Here is a 17,147-nt window from a genome sequence, read left to right as displayed (position 1 = left end):
ATCCGACCCGCTGAGCATCATTCCCCGTGTTCTCTCCCAATTAGTCAACTTACTTAAAAAAATTAAAAATAAATTTAAAGTAGATAATTCGGCTACATACATATGTCAATTCGCTAAACAAGTAGAGCGTGAGATTGATAATCTTGCCACGCGGATTCGAGTCCCGTCGTGGTTTCCGTTTTTCTCTATTTTTTCTTTTTACTTGAATTTGCTATTATTTCACATTAATTTTCAATTTTCACATAGTTGTTTTTATTTTCAACAAAACAATGTTAAATTATCAAATAATTATATGTCGGTGTTTTTTTATTTAATCTTTTATTATTGTATAATTGTGACAACTTTAAAATATAAACAAATAGAAAATTGTTGTAAAATAGTAATAAAATTTAAAAACTAAGAAATAGAAAAAAATATAAGTCACGATGGAACTCGAAGAATTAGTAAAATCATTAAACTTTAGACTGCCGGCATTTTTTCATTAAAAATATGATATTTTTTCCGTCATATTATATAAGTTGAGTTTATTATATTGCGTGGAATGCTCCAAGTTTCATCTGGCTTTGATCGGTGCCGAGCCGATGCGGGGAACGCAAGTGAAAAGTATAAAAGTTTTCAATTTTGAAAAATAGTGTTTCTAAAGGTTTTTCATATCACTGGTCACAATTTTGAAGTCGAATTACAAAAGGCTTTCAATACAACAGTAGCATTATTATCAAGTTAATCACGTATAAATTTTTTGTATCTCGGATTATACGGCAAATTCGAAAGCTAAACTACATTATCCAACAACATATTTAGATTTTTTAAATATTTTTTCTCACAGATCAATTCAGATGAAAGACAACTCTTTTCTAAAATACGGTATAAAATATTAGCGTCCCAAATAGCGATGCCATATACAGCATCATGCCGGCGGTCTAAAGGTTAACTCTATTCTCAATCACTACGCCATCAAATTAATTGGGATTTAGTTCTACAAAACTGAAAAATATTGCCTACCATGTATGTACATATATCAAAACAAAAGGGTTACCTTTACTTCACCGACAATCATTTCATCAATAATCGTTTCATCGACACTGCATTTCACCGACAATATTTACTTACCGACACGTTTAGATCATCGACAATGTTTTCATCGACATCGAGCTTCGCCGACAATGTTTATGATAACAAATGAACATATAAGATGAATTATTATAGAAATTGACATTAATACTTTTATTTCATTACTTTTTCATTTTTTTTTAGAAAAAAAAATCGGGAAACATATACAGAAATAAATTTTGTGAAGGCACTAGCACATAACTTGCAAATGTAATGATTCAGTTATTGATGTTTACACTATCGATTAAAGTTATATTGAGTTAATGTATCTAATGATTTATGTTATCCAATTTATTAATTATGTATTCATGAAGTAAGATGTCATATTGTAAGATGTTATAATTCTTGATATTAATCATTAATAAAACGCAGTATTATTTTATGTCCTAATTTATGTAATAAGATAGAAAAAGCAATGAAATAAAAGTATTAATGTCAATTTCTATAATAATTCATCTTATATGTTCATTTGTTATCATAAACATTGTCGGCGAAGCTCGATGTCGATGAAAACATTGTCGGTGAAATGATTGTCGGTGATCGAAACGTGTTGGTAAGTAAATATTGTCGGCGTAATGCGGTGTCGATAAAATGGTGTCGGTGAAACGATTATTGATGAAATGATTGTCGGTGAAGTAAAGGTAAATGGCTATAAGATAGACATTTTTTTAAAACATTCAAATGTAAATACAATTCGTACGCATCTAATAATGGACATTCTTAAAACATACATGTTAATGTTTACGGACTTTTTCGACTAAATAAGACCTAAATTTGAATGTCCAATGGACGTTGTGCGCGACTGTAATTGTCGAACTCGACAATTACAGTCGCGTTGCACTTTCACTCCGCTATAAATATTTTTAACGGTAAAACAAAACAAAATTGTCTCGCATCGAGATGCTTTGACGAAATATTCCCGACATGTTTGTTTCGTTTGTTTATTATACGATATTTTTTCGAGTTATTTTCCAACGACCGGATTTCGTGAAATACTAAATTAGAGACGTTCCCGTTTTGTCCGCATCAATTCACGATCCATATCAATTAATCATCAGGCGAAGAGTATCCGAGAGAGTGTTTCACTTCGAGCGCCAAAAACACATCCCGCCAAATATTTCCGTGCTATCTGTCAATAACGCATCTCTCTCTCTTTCTCTCTATCTCTATCTCTCTCTTTCACCCTCACGAGACCGGCGCGCGTTTTTATTCCCGTTTTCGCCGTCGTCGGTTTCTTTTTTCTTGCGCTTTCGCGTGACGGGTTTCGCGTTTCACGGAAACACGTGCGTCTGTCGTATGGCATTTATCAAAAAGAGAATAAAAAAAAGAGAGAAAAAAAAAGAAAAACACACACACAGAGCCACGTACACACACACACACACACACACACACACACTCATACACTTCAAAATGACAGAACGAAACGGGCGGAACGGAAACTCCGTCCGAGGCGAGGTCGTTAATTTTTCACATCGCCGTGCAACAGAGCAGCTAAATAGTAGCTTTCGTTTCTCTCCCACGTTCGGTTTTCTTTCTTTATCGCCGAACGATCTCGATTATATATCTCTCTCTCGCACGCGCGCGCGCGCGCAACGTGAATTATTCATGCGGCGAATAATTAGGCGTCTTATACCGGCGCGTGACGCGGCACCTGAATAACCCCCTTCCCCGGGTTCTCGAATGGCAGCGCAATGATATTCCGCACGGAGGCTTAATTCGTATTGTGCGATTCGGGCGATAACGGGCGAACGGGCGGGATGTTTCATTCAGTCCTGATGTTCATGCCCTTCATACCTCGGCGGATTATCGCGGTTAACTGCTCGGTCGTTGATATTTCGGCCGAAATGCTCGAATCAAGATGCTCCAATTATCATCGGAGTCTCCATTACGAGAGTGTGTGTGATCTCGCGAGATTGATGCGATGATGAATCACGAGTTATCGATCGGCAAATATTTGCCGATTGAGATCCGGGAGATCACGATCTTCTCGCGTCGAGAGAGTTAGGACAGTTTTTGTTTTTTTTTGTTTTTTTAGTTTTAGCCATTTCGCTTCGGCCGACGCGCTGGACGATGCGAATTCGACGGGGATAATTCTCGGGGCAGCGGTGCTAGTTACGAGGACGGTAAACACGATGGGTTGATGAATTAAACCGAAGTGTATTCGCCAGACGTGACTCGCGTTGCGGGCGAAGCGGCTATAATTTTCGAATCCCGGTAAATGGGACTCGCGAGGCCGAACTTCCTTCCGTTTCGAACTCCGGCGCGGCGTAACGAACGATCGACGATCGAGAACCACCCTCCCCCGTTCCGACGGGGGTTAAACTTTTCTTCCTCTTCCCCGTCCGTCCTCTCCCCTCTTTGCACACACCCTCGCGTTTCCCGGTTACGCTTTTTTTTCGCTCGCTTAATTACATGTTAATGTCGGGATTATCGGCGTAGCCAGGCGACGGGCGAAGTGGGAAAGTTCATGCGGCGGGTTAAGCGTTTTTCTGAAGTAGTTAAACATTTTTCTAATCGACTCCCTTCCTTAATAGAGTTCTTACCGATTCTTTTAACTATCGCGCGCGACCCCACCCGAGCTATGCGCTTCGGGAAGAAGCGTCTCATAACCGCGCGATCTTCATTTCTTCATTAAGCAGTCTCGAGCAAACTTAACATCCGCAGAACTTGCCGACGGTCTTCTCTTAATGTTTGTTATAAACGCTGAATGTTGTTTGAGAGTCCTTATATCTCCAAGGTGAAGTTAAATTCTCTCTAATTTGCTGAGGTTTTACGAGAGATTGTTCGAGTTGAAGAATTTGAATTTCTAAAAATAGCCGAGAGTATGTGTGTGTGTTTGTGTGTGCGCGTGCAAGAAATTTGATCCGTTTTATCTCGAAAAATCTCGAAGTGGAATGTCTCGTCGCGTGATGTAACAACGAGAAGCGAATAATGACGACGGGAGAGGCGCGCGCGTAGACGGAATCTCTCTCGAAATATTTCCAGGCGAAGTATTTCAGCGTGTCCGCGGGTGCGCGCTATACGCGCTTCCCACGTTCCACGAGTACCGCGCGACTTGTTGACTCAGGTCAGCCTTAAAGGTCTTTGAAATTATACGACGCCCGCGTCCCATGGACGTTCCGGTAACTATTCACGGAGATGTGGAACCCCTCCTTTGCCGGCGCTGCCGCTGCCGTCCACCGGCGGGAGATAAAGCCGGGAAAGAAAGTCCTCCTTTGTCGTTCGCAAAGCCCACGAAAACGAGATAAACAATTGGCCAAACGTGCCGCCACGAGTATCTCTCTACAAAGTGTCCAGAAAGAGCGCGGATGTTGTATTTCCCTTTAAATAACTTTTTCTTCCATTTTTATGGTTAATTAATTTTCCGATTAATTAAACGGATAAAAAATTGTACGTAACACACACGCGCGCGCGCAAATATCGGTTTTAAATCGTAAAATCAATTTTGTGGGAAATTAACAAGTCGTAATTGTGAAAAAAAAAACTTTGGTAAAATAGTTTCAAACAAAATGAAAAAAAATATATATATTTCAAAATCGACGCGCGGCGCCGCCGTTTTTAGCCGTTTTGGAGAATCGCGTTCTTCTTCGCGATCGGCAAACGACACTCTCATGAACGATAATTGTAACCTAATCGTTGCGACACACAAGCGCGCACAAGCCTTCATACCGCAAGGCGTCTCGCCAAGCGCCGTCTACGCATCGTGAATACGAATTAACACCTAGTTAAGTTCACCGAAGAACACAGTCATTTGCATGTCAGAGACATGCACGGTCTATTCCCCTTGTGTGCATACAACTTACGACGGGAAGGGACATTAACAGTTACCGGGGATTATATTATCCCCTTTATATAACACTCGCTACATATGAAATTTCCGGATTATTACAAAGTCGGTGATGGCGGACGGATGTGATTTTTTTATTTTTTATTTTTTTCACATTTGCATTGTATAACCGAAAGAGACCGCGCCGTTACAACATTTTGGGAAGCAAACATTATCGATCCCGACGCCGCGAAAATTGCTTTCACATTATCGTTCCCGCAAATTATTCAAAATAATTTCAATGCTAATCGAATGACGTCTCTTTGGTCTTTTGTTTTTTTTTGTTTTTTTTTATTAAAAACCAAAAAATCAAAAGGCAGTGTTTTTATGTCGAATATACAACGTCACAAGCTTGCCGTGAAATACACTGGCGAATCGGATTAAGTGCATATGTAAATAAATTCGCTGCACGTGTGCGTTCCCGATCAAAACCGTGCGCGCACGTCCTATTGAATTATACCTACCTCCAAAGAAAGATAATTAACAAAATAAAGAACTGCGGAATCGCTCGTTCGTATGTTGACACGCGCGAAGCAGGTAACAACAATTTTTACGTACACCGCGCGCGCGCCAGCACGTCCATTGTGCGTTTATTGTGGCCGATCACTCGCACGCCGCGTTGAAAATAATATTTCCGCTTGTATCGCTTCAAAATTATGCGATAACAACCTATCAGGCAAACGAATTTATTAATCGCACGGAGAAACATTTGTTGTCGACAACAAGCGTTCCGATTAATAATAAACAAAAAAAATAATTAGCAAACGGCGGTGAAATGTTTTTTATGAGAAAACAACGCAGAAAGTTTTTCCCATAATTGTTCATTTCAAAGGGCGAGTTTGGCGATGTAACGTCAGCTGGAATTGCATAAATAAATTTGTCAGGTCTGACGGGATAGAAATTGCGCCATTTCCCCGCCGTGTGGCAAAACAAAAATGTATGTCGTCTCCTATTAAGTCATTATGAATATTGGAATAAACATTTTCCCGGGAGACCGGGTGGGCGAAAAGTTAGGTAACCGCGGGATTCTTTCCATTACAACAAGCCGGATAAACAATGTAAGCGAAGACTTTTATGAATATTCATCGATGTGTTATATATATATATATATATATATATATATAAGTCTTCTCTCTTCGAAGGAGCGCGCCGTAAAATTTCCCTACTATAAATGTATATATACATATATATATATCGCCTGTCTCCGGCAGTGCGTTTTCATTTTGCACGCGCCGATGAAAACATGTTCTTTTCATCATGGAAGAAGAATTGCCGCGAAACGGAATAAAGTGGGAGAAATGTAGTAATTTCAATAACATCTCTCGGGGGCAAGATTGCCATGAATTTTCATCGAATTCTGTCGGCTGATTCCATTACATCGCGATAAAACGAAGTGCGGTGCGTGCTTCGCCATATTGCGAAAACAATAACAAAAATAATCGCGCACGAACGCGAGCGCGACGCGCGCGGTGTATATGTACGTACATACATATATATATATATATACATATATATGTAGGTAGGAAAGTTTTTGGCATCCTCGATTTTTTTTCCAATTAATACATGCAAAATCGAGGAAAAAAAACAACAACGCGGATTCCTCGTTAAAATATAAAGGCGTGTCTTTTGTTTTCCCTTCTTCGCATCGAATGCCTCCAACAAAGAAACTTGTCGAACTGTTTCCGCACTTGTTGTTCGATGTGGGGTATCGCGAAAATTCCAGCGATGTCTGTGACAGCAACAACAACAACGACGAAAAAAAAAAAAAATTCATCACAGTGCACACAAAAGGACCCGATGTACGTATTATATGTTTCGTTGATCCATACGGTGGTTATCGCGAATTTCCATTAAACTCGGTCCTCAGCGCGCGCGCGCGCGCACGCGTCGCTATTATTTCCGCGATAATGGTGTGTGTTATAATAATATTAATTATGTCTCGTATTACGACACATATATATGCTTATGCAATTTTTAGCCTTTCATTTGTGCGCGGAGAAAATTAACTTCTCTCTAAATATAAAATCGCGAAAAATAAAATCCAACGTTGAAGCTTCGGGGGGTATATTATGTAAAGTACGAGGGGACAATGTATCGGTGGACGCTATAATATATGCATTTAATCGGCCGCTAATATTATTATTGCATCACACGATGTGCACAAAAGCTCGTCGTCGTTTTCAAATATACTCCGGTGCGTTGAGCGTATCTTTTTAATTCACTTTATCCACTCTCGTGAGCGCGCGCGCCCGCTTCAAAAGCTCATCGCGCGAAATTATTCATCGCGTCTCGACGAGTCGAGACTTTACGGGATTCGAATTATCGAGAAATTAGTGCGTACATAATAATCTCCGCATTTCGATTCCAATTTGTCGCATTTGCCGCGCCGCTATAACCGTTTGCTGCTGCTGCTGTTGCTGCTGCGCCACGATAGTTCAATCACCCCGCTTCTCTCGCAGCGACTGCAACAGCGGCAACGGCGGCTGCGGCGGCGGCGGCAGCAGCAGCCACGACATGTAATAACTCAAAGTGCATTACACCTTGGGACGCGCAATTACGGGCAATTACTTCTTGAAGTAACCCGGCACAAGCTGCCACCAAACATTACCGGATGCGAGTAGCGGAGGTGAAGCTCTCTCGACCATCGACGCCTATGGCAACCGTGTGCCGACATTTAGTCAGACGAGGACCAGAAGAAGTTCTCATTCACCACACGAGCAGGGGCGGAGACGGCCAGGTAAACTCGTATACCGGGGAAACCCCGACGATCCAGCAATAAGAGGGTTTTGCTCTCATCCTCGCGCCCCGGGAAACGAAACCGTTACGAGCGAGAATCTACGTCGGTGAGAAAATGTCTCGAGAGCGACGATCGTAACAATTTTCTTGTCATTCCAAGTAAATCGATTTTCCGATGCGATAAACTAGACTCACACTCTCTCTCTCTCTCTCTTTCTCTTCGGATTTTCCCGCGTATTTTTATGTTACATGTTAATTATTTATGTGTCAGAAAAGAACTTTTTTTTTATAGAAATATTTATGTGTGTTTTATGTAATTATTTCTAGTTTTAATTGCAATGTTTTTTTGTGCGGAGAGGGGGTAAGGATTTCTGTACGAATTTCCCCTGATGACAATCTGTTGAACAGTCCGCCCCTGCACACGAGAGCTCGTCGGACGACACGACGGATACTTTGTACTAGTTTTTCCGCGGCGATCCTCCGGTCCGTGGCATTATTATGTTTTCTCGGTACGGGTAATTAGGATGGACATGGAGCGCATACCGGGGTGACCGCGGCACGGGGAAATTGCCCGGGTTTACGGTGAATGTATGTAAGTATATATGTGTGTGTGTGTGTGTGTATGCGCGCCTAGGGTTACGATCGACGACGTCGTCAATGTCGGCACGAGAGAACTTTCGCGGAGAGTCGCGCGTAAAAGCGTATCGGTATAGAGAGGAACATATATATGTATATACACTTTCGGCGCGCATCAATCTTTCACGACGGATTCTTTGGACGATATTGGAGTCGATTTTTCTCTAACGAAAACACCGACGCATCAATCATTTTCGAGTTATTAGCATCGAAATGAGTCCCGCACAAATTAAGCTTCTTTTCAGAGGTACTCGATTCGGCTATTTTTGCCGCTACTTTTACCGTTGAAAAGGTGACGCGTCATAAATAATCATGCGTATTATTAGAAAAAAAGAGAGTTTATTAAGATTCATGTTTATTATACATGTTTATTATATACATTTAGATTGATGTTTATTATACATGTATTATATATACATACACGTATAATTTTCTTGTATAGAATTATTATATATGATAATAAATACGAATCAATAATATTCTAAATACTCAATTATAAATCCTCTCCTAATAATGTATAATTACTTATCTATATTAAAAGCTTGATTACATACGACAGTCGCGGCTTGACAGTCAAGAGAGAGCTTTTTGATAAGATTCATATACACTTAAATTTTATTGTTTATTTAACCTTTCGCCTGTGAAGACCTAAAACAAAATTCTACGAGTACTGTAGAGTGGGTCTGCGAGGCCCACGCGATTCTAATGTCTTCGCGAAACAATATTTTTTCAATTTCTTTTTTTTTAATCGAAAGTTTGAACAATGTTGCGACGACAAACAAACAAATTGAAAAAATCTCCAGTAGCTTCGAAGATATAAGTGTTAAAAAAAAAACTAATTTTTACTAGAGACACCGATGCGCAATTCTGGAGTGGGTCTGAGAGACCCATGTCTACGGACGAAGGGTCAATTATGTTTTGCTTCGGTTTGTATGGCGAGAATTATTCTCTTGTTCAAAAATGAATTAAAAGCAACTAGCAAGAACAAAAACATTTGTTCCTGGTTTATGTTTTTGAAAGATAGACACGCATACACACACACACACACACACAAACACAAAAGGATTATGGAAGGAAGATAGAATGGTTCTTCATGTATAATACATATATATACATATACTATATTACAACGATAAATAGCGGATTATTAATCGATCGAAGAGCGAATCGATTCCAGAAGTGATAAACAAGAGATGGACTAACTGAATCTCCCGTTATTCATTCGAAACCTCCGTGCCGGAGACTCTTGTGCAACACCATCGACCACTGACGAGAGAGACCATTTTGCACGACTATAAGTAATTTATCACGCAATCACGCTCCGTGTCGCCGTCGTGATCGAAACGTTATTTATCTTAATGTTTTCCGTTATTTATGTATATTTGCGGCGTGTGAGCGCGGCAACAGCCGCGGTCGCCGCGTCGACGGTGTAATTACTGTTGCGCCGGATTAAACACGGGGGAAATTGTGACGCCCCTTTGATACCGCCGCGCGGCGCTATTTCCCCAGCGCCGATGCGCGCTTTTGCTCAACGACGACGGCAAGAACTCCGCAAACGCCGTCCCGGCGGCGCGATATTGAAAGCCTCAAGGCGACTGGAATTACTCGCGAATTGTTTCTTCCATTTCAACGGACGCGTTTCCACATTTCTGCTCCCGATCGTATCGCGAGACAAAGTCTTTGCTTTATAAAAAAAAAAAAAAAAAAAAAGACAAATTCACATTTTACACGTACGAGATATATTTTACTTTTATCTGTCCACGCGCGATTGCGTTCTCCGAAGCTGATAGTCATTTAGAACCGAAAACTATTTCGAACAAGAGTGCGGTTCGCACCGAGGGAACGACGCGATTCTCTTTCAAGAGAAATACTGAATCACATTTTTGTTTTGGAAATAATTTCGAAAAATATTAATTGGATCAATTATTATTTATTTTTTTTTTTTTATGTACTTTGCGTATCGAAAAATTACGTCAGACTGAAGCACATCTTGTGCTTGCGTGTACATCGTATTTTGAACGTTGGACACGTTCTTTCTGCACAAAGTAAATTAATTTTTCCGCTCCGATATAACGCGAATCCGCCCCCACGCGCTTCCGACCGACTTGATCGAACGCAAGCGACGCGTCCGTTTCGAGGAGAACGAGAGAGAGAAAGAGAGAGAGACGCGCAGTACCAGAGCAGCTGTTTGGCCGCATATGCGACATCCAATAAAGCAGCTTCTCATATCGAAACGGCATCGCGCACGAAGCGCCAGCCGGACTGTAATTTAGCAATGACAACTATAGAGAGAGAGACTGCTGCTGCGCTCGTTCTTACTTCCGGGATCTTTTTCGGGAAAAATCGAAGACGCGGGCGTATCTTGCCGCCGATTCGAGTTATCTTACATACAACGAGCGGCGAGGTGTCGCGTGACAAATGACAGGCGACACGACGGAATCGATTATCGACAGGCGCCGCGTACTAGCCCAGCTCGTCGCGCGCGCGCGAGTCGCCGCCGGAGTCGAGTTTGCGCTCGCGCGCGACGATCCACTCGGTTGACACCGGGAGATTTATCATTTTTCTAACGCACGATATCGGAAACGGAACGTGACGTTCGTCGGAGGTGGCTCGCGCATAGTTTCCCCCGACCCCCGAGTGATAGATCGCCGATCTGAGATCGCGGCTTCCGTCACTGCTGTCTATTCACCGCTACTTACGACGTCATATTTCTCGCGTCGGGCAATAAAAGGTCGGTTCTATCAACATCGCGCGCGCGAGTTTTGGGAGAGGCGACGTCGGCTCTTCGCTTTCTGTTAGAAGTTGCGATGATTTTCGCAACTCACGGATTTTTCCGCTATTGAGATATTTTTCATATTTATATTTATCCGTATGTTGCACAAACACACATTTGCTAATTTACTTTCCATCCCGCCTGTCCTTTCTCGCTTGCGTGACGTGATAGCGCATTAAAATTGGATTTTATTACATTACCATAATATTATATCGCACGCAGTCTGCATCGGAAACTGCGGGATTTGTTTTTCTCTCTCCGTGGAATCACACGGATTTCACACATTCGAGTGGAAAAACCACAACAGACGCGAACAGAAACAACCCGAGATGCTCATACGTACGTGAAGAGCGTTAAATGCGAACGTCCGTCCGGCGTCGAGTGTATATTGATAAACGACGTAATGGCTTCGCTACAACTTCACCATTATTATCGGCGTATGCAATTCTCCGTATAAAAATTTCGCGATGTCTGTGCCGCAGTCTGCGGAGGGAAAGGGGGGGAGGAGGTACGCAGAGCCGCGCATTCTCCGCGCACACATTGTGCCAGCTCTGACGAACGATTTTCTCATCGCGCGGACCGCGCGCGCGAAGCAACCGTGGCGAGGATCGCTTACGGATTCTCCTCCGTCATTGCGCAAGATGAGCGCCAGACGTTTCGGCACACGGCACACACGGTAATGGCATTGTATCAATACTGTTTTCATATCCTGTCAGAAGATTCGTTTGCGCGGAGATATATCGAATGTTCCGGCCACGCGGAGTCACGTCGCGAGATTTTCCAGATGAGATGGCATACGTAAAAAGTGTTTGAAAAATTTTTGACACAATCGAAGTAAACAGATTGGATCGATCCGAAATTAAAAATTCATTTATCGGCACACGTTAACGACTCAACAAATCCTGCGAATTTTCTAACGTGGTAAATGACTTTTCAGATTGATCGAACTTATTTCCATATTATATTTCGGCTTTGTCTAAAATTTGTCAGACATTCTGTTCAATCAGTCAAGTTTTCGGATATACGTAAAATTTGTATATGTATATTCTCTGTTATAATTATGTTTGCTTTAGTTTGCGCGGAGCGAGAGCTATTCCCTCGTCCACTTCAAAAAATACATTTGCTCTACGCTTATTAGACGTACCCTATATATCTTAAAATAAATAAAAAAACAATTAGTACAATGTTTCTACGTTCTTCGCGTATTATACTCAACTGGGCAATTCTTATACACGAGAAAATGCGATTTATGTCAATTTCCATCTAGCGTTGAGATAAAGCATTACAATACATGTACACACGCTTATGCGTGCGTGTGTGTGTGCGCGCGCGCGTTTATATACTCGCGTACATATAGATAGAAAATACGCGTATATTCTGTGTTTACGAGAAATCAATCTGAACTTAAAAATTCATGTACCATTTTGCAAAATTTGCAACATTAATTGAATTATCAATTAATGTGAGCCGTAATGAGCGTGGGAACCAATAGACTCTGTATGATTTTCGATTGTAAAGAAAAATAACTTGGTGCAAAATGTCTCCTGGTAACTAGAGGCGAGGCAACAAAGCGAGTGGCGTGTAACACAGCTTTTCTGCGATGAGCTGAGTTTTACGACGATACAACTGCAAATCACACACGTCTACAGAGTTCGAACTATCGCTTCTCGTGCGCTCATCGGCTCACATTTAATAACTCAATAGATATTGCGAAGTTAGCAAAAATCATAAATGACTCTTCAGATCGACCGAACTTATTTTCGTATTATAGGCTTGGCTTTGTCAAAATTTGTCAGACGTTCTGTTCGGTCATCTTTTTGAATATACATAAAACTTGTATATATATATTCTGTTATAATTATGTTTGCTTTAGTTTGCGCGGAGTGAGAGTTATTCCCTCATCCACTTCAAAAAATACCTTTGCTTGTTACGCGTATCCTATACTACCTTCTTCGCGTATTATACTCAACTGGGCAATTCTTATACACGAGAAAATGCGATTTATGTCAATTTCCATCTAGCGTTGAGATAAAGCATTACATGTACACACGCTTATTCGTGCGTGTGTGTGTGTTTATATACTCGCGTATATATAGATGGATAATAATACGCGTATATTCTCTGTGTTTACGAGAAGTCGTCGTACGAAGAGAGACGCACATATACACGCGTGCACACGTGTGTATGTGTGTGCGGAGAGAGAAATAAAACGAGAGAGAGGAATGTATGTGTGATTTTTGAACAGAGAAAACCGCGAATTCCGATACCGCGGGAGTGACAAGCGATAAATACGAGGGGAAGAGAATAAAAACAAAAAAAAACACTGTGTTCTCGCCTAAAGAGAAACTTGGGTTTCTCATTAGCGCAACAAGGAATTTAAATTCACTATTACATCTCTGTCCCGTTCGATGATTTATACACTTGATTCGACGTATCGTAAAATGAATACTCTTCGCGAGAGAATGAATCAATTGAAAACTGCGAAACTATGTGAGGAATTCGCGAACGTAACGTGACTAATGTACCGTGCGTATTTTTGAATTTCGAACAAGTCGCGAGGATAGAGACGCGCGCGAGGAGGAGAGAGATTCTTGCCGCATTTTCGCAGAGAGCGACATGTTTACCCACTGCGTGATTTAATTACACATTTTCTGCGATGAACAAAGGAAACGTCTCCCCGTAACGGTAATTAAGCGAGGGACATTATGTCGGTGCAGAGAAGGTTGCATGCTATCGGTCGTTATTTTTTTGTTTTGTTTTTGCCTCGCAACGGAAGGTCGATTCAGAAGAGAAAGGGAACGAAGTCCCGGGACCGCTAAAGTGACGCGAGATAATAGATGTAAGGCGGGAAAAAGCCGAACAAGGATGGAAATCCGGGCACGGTCGCGACCGTCGTCGCGAACGAGAGAAAGAGAGAGAGAGAGAGAGAGAGAAAGAAAGAAAATCCCGGAAAATCCGTCCACTCACTGCGCGGTGCGATTAATCAAAGCCACGCGACGAAAATGAGCGCCGCGTAATTTTGAAACGGTCTTACTCTGAAGGTAAGTGAAGGACGTAATTAAATTGAGCAGAATACTTTTTAATGTATCCGGGAAGATGTACGCGGGAAAGACGTACGCGCGTTTTAATACGATAATGGAACTTTGTCGGATTGAATACTTCTTTTTTTATTTTTTTTTTTACGAGAACAATGACAATTCGTTAAACACGCGTGTGTCTTAACATTTTTGCGAGATTAAAATCGGAGTTGTATCTTTGTTACGTATCGTCGCTAGTAAATAGCGTTGCAAGTGGCATATAAAAGAAAAAAAAGAAAAAGAAAGAGAGAGAGAGAATGAACTTTCTCACATTATTCTTTTAAGCGCAATTTCTCGGCCGGATGAAAAAAAATGACGTTCATGATCGATCGCGATCCGATAGAAGCTGCGCTTCGCTCGTCGTGCATTAACCCTGGCAGTTGCGCAAGAGACGATCCATAGATCTCTCGATCGAAAACAATGGTCCTCTCTCACGACACATGGGAAAAAAATATCGCTTGAGAGACTCGCGCGATGATACAGGTGTTTTATTAAATTTACTAATTGATTGTGTGTGTGTGTGTGTGTCAACCACACACTGTATTTTGCATAAAAAAACAATCTTAATTCTTTAAACAGATATCAACCAATTGCGCGCAACTCGCTGAAAAATTTGCAATTCTCAAAAATTTATTTAAAAGATATCTCGCAATATTTCAAAGATCAAAATAATGTACGCAATTTTGTTACAGATCGCAAATAAATCAAAAATCCAGGAGCAATTTTTCTTCGTTAAAGACGTTGACGCAGGGATATAACACCGCGATAATATTTTCTGTTTCGCGCGCGACTGCAAATTACAACGATCAGCGAGAGCGGTCATCGTTCGCAATCTGCGAGACGCACTTAAGATACTCGTTTTAGTTTGTAATCCCGCGAACGAGCTCGATCCCTCCCCTCCCCCGCTTTCAAATAGGAAGCAAGAAAAATCGCGACAACTCGTTAGTCGCTAATGAGCCTCTAATAAGTTAAAAACAAAAACGTATTCCAAAAACAAGCGCTCACCTGGCTTGATCTCGCGAGGATAAGCCTGCGCCCGCGATCCATCCACGACGAGCAGCAGCAGCAGCAGCAGCAGCATCGGGATCCTAACAACGCGCGCCAAGGTCATCCTCCTGGCTTCGTATTCTTCTAGTTTATCGAAGGGGTCCCAACCGGGTCCGCCGCTGATCCTCGCAACGCTCTCGCTTTCCCCTCCTCGAAGGGGAATCGTAACGAGGTGTATGTAAATCAGAAGTCTCCCCCCGAGGGAGACGAGCGCGACGACCCTCCCGCCGCGGCAGGATGATGACCGGAGGTCACGCGTCTCACGGGGACCTTTCGTCGGTGCCGGGATTCCGAGGATCTCGTCTCGGTGGCGTGTTAAAGGTATGCGTTACGCGCCAAAGTGCTCTCGGTCGCGCGCGCGAGTGTCTGCTCGCCGAGAGACCGAGGCGGGCGAGACCGAGTGAGTGAGGATCGAGTGAGTGAGGATGGACTGACAGACGTGCGGGCGTACGCACGAGTCAATGAAGTGAGTGGTACTTACCCGTAGGAGCCCTCACCTTACCCAACCTCCTCCGGGCCGACCGACCTCTTCGCCGCCGCGCACACCTCGCCTCGGTTCCTCTCTCGCACGAGAGAGAAACGCACGCACGCACACGCTTCGCCTTGGCCTCTCTCCTTCTGTACCTCTTCTTCCCCGACATCGTTCGCCGCCTTCTCTTCTTCTTTTCCGTCTTCCTCTTCGGCCGCGTCTGTCTCCTACTACAACGCGCGCCCTCTTCTCCTCCTTTTCTTCTTCTTCTTCCTCGTCCACCTTTTCCTCCGCCACCCGCAGTCTCGTGTTCTCCTCCGCTTTCCTCTTCCTTCTCTCCTGCCTCACGTCCGACTCGCAGCACGTATGATTCTTAATTGGCGGTAAAAAAAAATTCCTATTCTCTATGATAATCTAAACGCGACTTAAAGATTGCTTTTTCGTCTCTCTTCCATCGTTTTTTTTTTCTGTACGATTGTTTTTTGGTTTTTTTCTTATAGTTTGGTCTTATGGTTTGGTCTTTCGCAAAGTGAAGTTTCTCTTTAATTAATTTTATACCGCAATATATTGTAATAACCGTGTGTCAAGCTGTTGGTATACGGTCTCTCTTTCTCTTAATCCCGCGTGATATCTTCTTTTTATCGCGCTTGGTTCGGGCAAACTAGATTGCACGACTGCCGGCGCGAAGTTTTCGTAAACACAAAGATTTCAAATCTCGAAAGCTTCTCCCGCAGTATCGTCTTAACACCTCGCTCTTATCGCGAGTCAAGAATCTTACAAGTAATTAGCAAACTTTCTGGCCGACACAAAGGACGCAATATCGCGCAATGTTAACTCGCAATGGATAATCTCTCTTCTCGTTTTCTTTTAAATAGTTGCAGCTGTAAATACGAATACATTGCGCATTGAGAATTATTAAGCTGCAAAGAGCAAAACTGTTTTTGTTGTCACAAATAATTTTCACCGTTTTTATTGTAAGAGCGTAATTAACTGCGTATGGATTTGAAATAACCATTGAATTTTTTTATTCACTTCTATGTATATTTAATATGTTTCTTCTTGCAAATAAATTTATTATAATTGTAATAATCTATATAACTTTTTACTCACTTCTCTATTTATATATATTTAACCCTTCGCGGACAGACATATATAAATCTCCCAGATCCGCTCAAACATTGCAAAACCGATGTCTCTCTTGTAAAAATTAGTTTTTTTTTTTTTGAATCGCTTCTATCTTCGAAACTACCAGAGATTTTTTCAATTTGTCTTTTTTTGTCGACGCAGAATCGTTCAAACTTTCGATTCAAAAAAAACTAAAAAAAGATATTGATTTTTCGCGGAGGTGTTCGATTTTGAAGTCGCGTGGGTCTCACAGACCCAGTCCGTCCAACTAGTCGTTAGTTTTTGGGTTTGTGTCCACGAAGGGTTAAGTTTTATATTACAATGCTCGTGTTAAGCGTAAAACTTTCA

At 41.9% G+C, this 17,147-nt stretch overlaps 1 protein-coding gene across 1 annotated transcript in view; it reads right to left on the bottom strand.

Moving 5' to 3' along the window:
* Window positions 1-15,579, bottom strand: part of LOC109856570 — a 42,279-nt gene extending 26,700 nt beyond the window's left edge. Inside the window, exon 1 of the mRNA XM_020431979.1 lies at window positions 15,164-15,579. Coding sequence (XP_020287568.1) covers window positions 15,164-15,269 — 106 coding nt within the window. The 5' untranslated portion in view covers window positions 15,270-15,579. The remainder of the gene's footprint in view (window positions 1-15,163) is intronic.
* Window positions 15,580-17,147: the final 1,568 nt, after the last annotated feature.

The sequence above is a fragment of the Pseudomyrmex gracilis genome, unplaced genomic scaffold (assembly GCF_002006095.1).
Source record: "Pseudomyrmex gracilis isolate BER0280 unplaced genomic scaffold, ASM200609v1 scaffold_124, whole genome shotgun sequence".
NCBI lineage: Eukaryota > Metazoa > Arthropoda > Insecta > Hymenoptera > Formicidae > Pseudomyrmex > Pseudomyrmex gracilis.
Note: the sequence above shows the minus strand (reverse complement) of the source record. Positions and strands in the feature narration are given on the sequence as shown.